This window comes from Raphanus sativus, unplaced genomic scaffold (assembly GCF_000801105.2).
Source record: "Raphanus sativus cultivar WK10039 unplaced genomic scaffold, ASM80110v3 Scaffold0833, whole genome shotgun sequence".
NCBI lineage: Eukaryota > Viridiplantae > Streptophyta > Magnoliopsida > Brassicales > Brassicaceae > Raphanus > Raphanus sativus.
This window is the reverse complement of record NW_026616148.1, coordinates 1-9,137: the sequence shown is the minus strand read 5'-3', so window position 1 is coordinate 9,137 and position 9,137 is coordinate 1. Positions and strand designations below refer to the sequence as shown.

The 9,137-nt window shown below is 33.1% G+C and overlaps 2 protein-coding genes across 2 annotated transcripts; one reads left to right on the top strand and one right to left on the bottom strand.

The window, feature by feature from the left end:
- Positions 1–3,359: 3,359 nt before the first annotated feature.
- Positions 3,360–4,413, top strand: LOC130503145 (LIM domain-containing protein PLIM2a-like). The gene is made up of 4 exons (XM_056997801.1): positions 3,360–3,551; positions 3,630–3,720; positions 3,806–3,834; positions 3,908–4,413. The coding sequence occupies exons 1-4, from the start codon at positions 3,417–3,419 to the stop codon at positions 4,331–4,333; spliced, it is 681 nt and encodes a 226-aa protein (XP_056853781.1). The 5' UTR covers positions 3,360–3,416; the 3' UTR covers positions 4,334–4,413.
- Positions 4,414–4,449: 36 nt separating this feature from the next.
- LOC108846992 (phosphomannomutase) lies at positions 4,450–6,623 on the bottom strand. Its single transcript, XM_018620165.2, has 10 exons — positions 6,373–6,623; positions 6,220–6,286; positions 5,805–5,881; positions 5,684–5,719; positions 5,504–5,559; positions 5,305–5,404; positions 5,104–5,199; positions 4,928–5,017; positions 4,779–4,830; positions 4,450–4,693 (listed from the first exon to the last, which is right to left on the bottom strand). The coding sequence occupies exons 1-10, from the start codon at positions 6,484–6,486 to the stop codon at positions 4,641–4,643; spliced, it is 741 nt and encodes a 246-aa protein (XP_018475667.2). The 5' UTR covers positions 6,487–6,623; the 3' UTR covers positions 4,450–4,640.
- Positions 6,624–9,137: the final 2,514 nt, after the last annotated feature.

Sequence of the window (9,137 nt, the reverse complement as noted above, 5' to 3'; positions counted from 1 at the left end):
TTTTGCTTTCTTGTGATTCAAGTTCAGAGAGGTTTCGGTTTGAAGCTGATTTGCGGTTTGAATTAAGAAGAAAGTCGGTTCAGTTGAAGCTGGTTATTGTACAGACTAAACCGGGATTTGGCAAAAGAGGGAAGAAAGAAAGTGAAACTTCTGGTCGCGACAGAGTATTCACTTTACGTAGGGTTTTGCTATAAAACCTTACATTCATGTCTTCTTTACGTTGTGAGAGTTAAGACATTTGAGAGCTTTAGAGAGTTTGTTGCTCTGTTCTTGAGCTGTAAGAAAACACCATCTCCTGATTTATATACTGCCTGGATTGAATCCGGCCCCAGAGTAGACGTCATCACACCGATGCGTTGATACTGGGTTACCAAATCTCGTGTCTCTGTTTTTATTTCTTTTCTTGCTTGTCAAACACACGAGAGAAAGAGAGAGAGAGATAGTCACGAAACAGAACCATTTTCTTCTGAGTTTTATAACAACTACTTTTTTCTTTCTTTTAAGCCGCTTTGAAATTGTTTCCTCATTAAAAGAATAGATTGATAAATTGACAGAACTAGAATACTTGCGCCAGTTACTATTTCATAGGATTTTTTTGTTTGTTTGCCAGAGTTATTATCTCATCATAGGTTAAAGTTTATGATGAAAACTGATAGCAACTCAAACATCAAAATTGAAACTAAACTGGATGATGGTTGGGAGTATGTAGTCTTGTTCCTCCATTGATATTATTATTTCCTTATTTAGATTGTTCTTTAAAAACTAAACAGTTGTATATTTGGGGTTTTGTCTTGTAGAATGTTTTTGTCAACCGTGAGAAGACTAAAGATTTCAAAAGCTTACCACTACTGATGTTTAAGTCTACTTGTGTTATATTAAAAGTAATGCCAAAAAAAAAGTTTTGTCTTGTGTAAATCTATCAGTTATTTATTAAATTATTTCTTGTTTTTCGTTTACGATGACAGTACATACATTCTGAACTCACACTGAAGATTCTCTTCGGTAATACCAAGTATCAACCAAGAAAAGTATAGAAGAATATTTGAAAAAACAAAATCAATTAGAAACAAACCAAACTTGGTTCGAGATAATGTTTCAGCTGGTCGAAATCACACATCACTGAATTTAATATTTGGTTTGATTGGTTCACTTGAACTATCTTGATCTAAAGTTCAATTTTCATAACATAATTTTCAAGAACGTCTGCGGGTGTATATATTCAGCACAGCAAATATAACACTCTATACACAATTTGTGAGAGTAAATTAATAAGGTGAATTCACCATATAAGAAGATTACCACCTGATGATCCAAGACAAGCTTAGATATATTAATAAGTTCATAATAATCAAATAAGTCGATGTGTGGTTGGATGTTACCTATTTTTTTCTTTTTAATCATTTTGGAAAATTATTTTTAGATATTATTAAAAAATTAGAAAAGGGGTGCATGTTTTTGTCGAATGAGTGAATTTTAACTCGGTGACTATATATCTATATAATCCAAACCATATAACGAAGTCAAAATGATTGATGTAAAAAAAAAAGTCAAAATGATTTAGTCTAAACCAAAGTACAAAATTGATTTAGTCTAAACCAATTTGACATATATTTATAATTGTCTTTTTGAAATGTATGTTAATAATATTTAAAAAATATTTAGTTAATTAATTCGATGATTTTTAGCTTGAGTAGGAAGTTTATATAAGTTACTAAATCATATTCAAACAGAAAATGAAAATAGAAGATATTAAATGTAGTCGGTTGAGTAAGGTAATACAAAATTTGCCTATGAATTTTAGGCAAATTTACTAAAGAATTATAAATTATTAAACTCAATAAAAACAAATTTCTATGAATATAAATATATAACTTTTTATATTATGTCTAACATATGAAAGTTCAAACAACACAAGTAATATTAGATTATCTTATATAAAATACATAATCTTAAAATGTCTCCAAAATTGTTTGTACAAACAATACAAATAATATTGGATATCCTTTTTCTTAAACTATTATTTAGATTTTATTTGATTTTGCAAGCATTTAGAATTTAAAATGAATTAATGAAACCATTGGTTCGACATAAGAACCGTAGAAAATCATATTACATGAAACCAAACAAATATAATAATTTTAAGTATCACTGAAAATTGAAAAATTTCGATCATTTCAACCGAATAAAACAAAATAACTATGGATTTAAAATGTTATTTATATTTTAGTAGGTTAGAAAAAATAACGTAATACAGAACGAATATCCAGATTAAACAGACATAATCTCTTTTTATCTTAAAAAGTAAGACTAGGAAAAATATTTGGAACTGAAGAACCGACCCAAAAATCAGGGTCCTGAACTCGATCAGACCCGGGATAAATAACCGAATGGATCCTAAACTGATGTATCCGAAGAACCAGTATTCAACCCGATCTGAACCGAGAACCGAATGAGTTTCTGAAGATATCCAAAATGTAAATATATATTTAAAAATATTGTTTACAATTATATATATAATTATTTCAAAAATTAAAATTATGATAAAAATAAATATATTAATTATTTTGTGTATTTTTGGATAAAATATGATAGTTTTGATAGAAATATTCAATAACAGTGTCTAATGAGTAATTTTAGTTATTTTTTTGGTTCTTTTGGGTAGTTTGGATACAAAATATCCTAACCGAATCGGGTAATATGGTTACTTTGGGTACTATTATCCAAACATATTTCAGATACTTTGGTTATTCTGTTATTTTCAAGGTTTTTACATCAAAATCGAACCCAGCCGAACACGGAAGAACCCGACTCGAACCCGACTCAGAATTTTGTAATACCCGAACGGAACTTAATTTTCAAACTCGAAAAACCCGATATCCAAAAGAACTAACCCGTACCCAACGAATATCCAAATACCCATACCTATTAAAAAGATAACAAAATCAATAATCTCATCCCGTGTAAGGCACAGATTATTACCTAGTTACGAAGTATTTGATGTGTGGTTAAATGAATGGATTTTCTTACACACTCTTAATGTCTTATCCATTCACATCAATTATTTTACCATAGCCCCCTAATATTTAAATAATTATGAAATAGCTTCGTAACTTTGACTATTGTCATTCTTTTCCACATTTAAAAATAGAGCTCAAGAAAGAGAAACCCCCTTCATTCATTTGCCCGGGGAAAAAACTAAAAAAAGAAGATGATGATGATCGGTAAAATAAACAATCCTAGAATTAAATGGTCTCTCCTCTTTCGAATCTCTACCATTAGAAACCAAGATTCTCAATCAATATCTTCTAATAAATAAGACATGCAACTCATTGATGAAAAGAAAGAAACAAAAACTCGTTCTGTTTTTGTATTCTCCTCGTCCTTTTAACTCCAAAAACAACACATAAGATAGAAAAATGTCGTTTACAGGAACATTGGATAAATGCAAGGCATGTGACAAAACCGTCTACGTGATGGATTTGTTGACGTTAGAAGGAAACACTTATCACAAAAACTGCTTCAGATGCAGCCATTGCAATGGCGCTCTCGTGGTACTTCTCTTCCTTCTTTCTTTCTTTCTTCATTGTTACTATGTTTCTACAGTGCCTTGAAACTCTATTCTCAAACAGATAAGTAACTACTCATCAATGGATGGAGTTCTTTACTGCAAGCGTCACTTCGAGCAGCTTTTTAAAGAATCTGTCAAGAGCCTTCACACAGGTCTCTTTAGTTTATCTCTTCCTTGGTTTTGTTTTCGAATGTTTTCTCATTTGTCTTTGCTAACTTCATCTAATTACATTAGCAGGAAAGACAGAGAAGCCGAATGATCAGCTGGTAATGAACTTTTAGTTTGCATGTTTCTTTCATCATCAATCTAATCTTTTTTTTCCCTTTGAATCTCTTAAAGACTCGAGCTCCAAGCAAGTTATCTTCATTCTTCAGTGGAACACAAGACAAGTGTGCGACTTGTCAGAAAACAGTCTATCCACTCGAGAAAGTTACAATGGAAGGAGAATGTTTCCACAAGACTTGTTTCAAGTGTGCGCACAGTGGTTGTCCTTTGACTCACTCTTCATACGCTTCTCTCAACGGTGTACTCTACTGTAAAGTCCATTTCAACCAGCTCTTTCTTGAGAAAGGAAGTTACAATAACGTCCATCAAGCTGCCGCTAACCACCGTAGGTCAGCCTCTTCTGGTGCCTCTTCTCCTCCTCATGATGACCACAAACCTGAAGACGAGGCAGCTGTTCCCGAGGGTGAAGGAGGAGGAGAAGAAGCAGCCCCTGAAGCTGCAGGAGAAGAAAAGCCTGAGCCTGTGACTGCGGCTGAGTAACTATCTTTATCAGTTCTCAAGTTTGAAGTTTTATATGCTTTTTATGTTTAAAAATTAATATATGGTATACAATCATTTGCTAATTCTTTTTGTAAATTATTGTAAAGCATGGAGAGAATCTGTTGTAAAAACAAACCTTTAACATCCATTTTCTAAACATTTTATTCTTATAAATCAAAATTCAAACATATTGGAATCACATGTAAACACATACTTCTCTCCATTTCTGATATGTAAATAATCAAAAGTTGTGAAAATTTGCCAAGAATAGTCAAACTCTGGCAGTGTTCTTGAGATGGATACTGTTTCAAGACATGAACAGAGCCTTGCATTTTGCCATTGTATCATCCGGACTAGTAACTGGAACGCAAAAGAAACAATTTTACTGGTCATGAAAGTGTCGATAACACAAATACTACAGAGATAAACAGATGATATATCTGACCTGAATGGCCAATTGTTTTTGGTGATTCATAGATTTCATAATCGTTTCCACCCTGCAGGAAGTTAAAGTCATGTTGTTACACATCAAGCTCAATGGAAAATCATTCAAATTACTCTTTAAGTTTGGAAAGTTAAGTTGATTTTTTTTACCTCATAGGTTTTGTCACCGAAGAAATGGATTTCACTGAAATCCTCAAGGTATTGCAAACAATAAGTCTTATCCCAACCTTTAGGGAAGACCTGAGTCATAAAAATGGAACTAGACTCAGTAATACATAAATTTGTCATAACTAATTATTATAATCCACATTTCCAGTTAAACTCACATCGAAGCTAATCTGTCCTCCAATAGAGAAAGTAAGGTTAAGATGCGCAAACCGCTCACGAAGTTCAGCCACCATCTTTGGTCGGATGTTTTGAACCTTTTTTTAAGACTAAAACGTTAGAACGATATCAACACTAATAAACAAACAATGCTCATGATTGATTTTTCTATAAGGAACCGAACTAAAAAAAGTTTCTCTTACCTTATCATATTTCTCGAACTCGTCTCTTTCTTCTTGGCTGCAGTTGCGACCAATCGGTGACACATTAAGCATTCCATTTCGAAATTCTATAAATGTTCCCCTGTGCATACAAATTTCAAGAAGAAGCGGCATCTTTAATAAACTTGTAAGGTAAACAAAACGTTGACTCGAGAGACTAGAGGTTGATCTTTATAAGTACCTTTTGATTGGAATATCCAAGTCTGCAATGTAGTGCAGCGCGAAATTTATCAACTCCTGCATCATCAAATGTATGCTATCATCAATTATTCAAACAACATGCACTTGCATACGCCCCACCATCAATTAAACATGTAAAGCAACTGCTGCTATCTACTACACATAAGGGACAATGATTTACCTTGAGCTTATCTTCTCCAAGGTGCAGCTTCAGGCTCTGAGAAAAAAGAAACAAACTATTTAAAAAAAAAACGATCAAGAAACAATGTGGGTAAAGTAAAAGCTGTGTGTTTCATAAGCACCTGGATTCCAATGGGCTTCCCATCTTTATGGGCAACAAGACCATTCTCAGAGAAGCAATAATCATAGTCGGTAGTGACTGCAAGAAAATACAAACACGAAAGCGTTAGCCAAACAGATGGAGACTCACAAGGCAAGAAAGTAGAGCCATATCTTAGATAAAGACAGAGACTTTAGAGACCTCAAACACATTCCAGAATCAAAACAGACATAAACTATCAGCAGCTATACTAATATATAGACTTAAAGGATCTTGTGTTGTGTATCATTGTTGTTGATGGATGGATCTAGTCAACGATCTAAACCAGAGAACAGAACAAAAGAGTGAGCTTTCTAATCAATGTAGCAAAAAGATCCTATCTTTAGAAACCAAATCGAGCTTCTAAGAAGAGAGCATAGCTTCTACGAATAACGTACCTGTTTTGCCAAGCTGCTCAGAAATCTTGCTTAAATCAGATCCACCAACGACTCCAACAGTAACCACCTGAAACTCTCACAGACATTTCATCAAACACTAACCAGGCATAAAACCCAATTCACAGAAGCTACAACAATGAGTCATCATCATACCTTGCGCAATTCTCTGATAAAATGGAGCAGTTCAGGAGTAGCTTCCTTCCTTGGAGCAGTGAGAGTACCGTCGACATCGAACAAAGCGATCACTCCTGGCTTTCTGGCCGCCATTGAATGATGAAGAGATTTCAAAGATAATGGCGGAATAATATTAAACGAGTGTGGAGGACCGATCTGATCGTGTAACGAAAGAGTGTCGCTTAATATATGGTCCCTCTCACTTTTTTGTCCTAGAGATCTGTGATTGGTTGATAAAGTAATCGTGACGCATTAAAATCATTACTTCCTGCTTTTTGACTTTAGTCTAGATATTTGATTCAGTCAGATATATAATACTACTAGTATGGTTGAAATTGAATGTAGTGCTTGTGATCGAAAGAAAGAGTTCTTTCATGTCTTCCCAATGGGCCTGATAACTTGGAAGCCCATAATCATCTTCAGATAAATTCTGTCCATGTGTCATTTAATTTTTTTCCAGTGGTGTTAATTATTTTTTGCTCATTCTTTCAAAAATCAATTTTAACTTTACGACTCTTTATTTCTCGGGCTTTGTTTGCTTCTGTGCAGTTCAGTGCTGCGAGAGGACCATCATCACTTTCGTCATATCATATGTTGCACAGAGACGGATATGGGGAACATAGACAGCTACGAAAGCCGGAACAGAAAACAATAAAACTAAAATTTTATAGAAATGGGTACTGCACATATATATAAATAAAATACATATATACTCATTTATTAAAAAATAAAGATAAATACACTATATATCTTCATATAAAACAGTTTAATATAATATTTTAAAAAGCAATAATAAGAAAAACAATTCTTAAACCATTTATTATCAAAATTTGGTTCATTAATAACAAGTTCATAAACATATCAATCAATAAAATTATAAACTCAAAATCTCGTTAAGCTCTTACTTTTAATTGTCTTTTTAAGAAAAAAAGTAAATGAATTAGATTAGAATGTGTAAATCTGTTCTTAAAGTAGTGAGATGTATATTTTGTTTTAAACTCTTACTTTTAGTTAAACTCTTACTTTTAATTTTCTTTTTTACACCCTCTAATCTAATTCATTTACCTTTTCTTAATAATCTATTTCATTTACTTTTTTCTTAAAAAGAAAACTAAAGTAAGAGTTTAACGAGATTTGAGTTTATAATTTTATTGATATGTTTATGAACTTTTTATTAATGAACCAAATTTTGATAATAAATGGTTTAAGGATTTTTTTCTTATTATTGTTATTTAAAATATTATATTAAACTGTTTTATATGAAGATATATAGTGTATTTATCTTTATTTTTCAATATATGAGTATATATATTATATATATATGTGTGTCATACCCGTTTTATAAGTTTTGCCGTTTCCCGTTCCCGCTCCTGTATCCGTATCTGTCCCATATCCGTCTCGGTGCAACATAGCTTATAAACCTCCTCTTTCATTTCTGAAATAGAAGAAGAAAAAGAACACTCATCTAGTATCTCATCTAACTCTCAAGAGCAGGATCTATTCGCTCCAACACTGAAAGGCATACCTTAGTCCCTTCGCTCTACAATCTATGAGTTAAATTTTCTGAAAAACAAAATGCACTCTTGGATACAGTTTAGTTCTACTGATATCATCAATGCAAGTGATAGAGCCACTCTACACTGATCAATGTCTATTGCCTTACCAGAAAATGAAGTCTTCCCACATCTGTTCACTCCAAGTCTCCAACTATCATTTATAAATGTTTATGTGTTATGTATTATCAAAAATGAATTGCTTGAATTTATGAGACATTCCATGGTTTGATCGCTGGTCGGAAATGGGAGTTTTGATTCGTATATTTGATGAGAGAGGCTTTATTAATATGGAAATTAGTTTGCAAGCCACGATGAATGATGTGATTATCCAACATAAGAGGAAGAGGCACAGAGTTAAGACGTACAATGAAGTTGAAGACATCATTTACTCCATAAAAGATTTGAGGATGGAGGGTGATGATGTTAACCTATGGAAGAGAGGTTCTGACTATCACACAAGCTTCACTACTCACGAGACATGGGAGTTCACTAGGCTGGTTCAACAGAAATGTGTTTAGGAGCAAGTTGTTTGGTTCTCTCATGCTATGCCTAAATACTCCTTTATAATATGGCTGGCGATGCATAATAGGCTCACTATGGCAAATCATATGCTGCGATGGAACATGGATTTACCAACTCAGTGTGTGCTTTGCAACAACTCGGCTGAATCTCTTAACCATTTGTTCTTCTCCTGTGAGTATTCTTCCTAGATATGGCGCAACCTTACGCAAGGTATACTCTAAAGGAATCATACAACGTCTTGGAATGAGATTGGTCAGGTCCTCTCAACTTCACATCTTGATTTCAAGTCGAGGTTGTGTGTTAGATACACTATGAAGGCTTCCATTCACATGATTTGGTGTGCAAGGAATAAGCATCTACATAGGGAAGCTTCCCATTCAACTCAAGTTTTATATTAACTTTTGGATAAGAATGTGAGGAATCGACTTGTTTTAACTGAAGTCTACGGACAACAAGAAACATAAAGGTCTTATGCAATTTTGGTTTGGCACTAGATTGTAAAGTTTTTGTTTCGAGAGTTTCAAATTTAGACTATATTTGATGTATAAAACATGTTTTTTAATAAATTTGACACTATATTAAAAAAAAGAATCACGAGAAAAATTTAAGAAAAAAATGTTGGAACTATATGGTCGGGTTTTAGGAAAATTGTCTATATTTATTGTG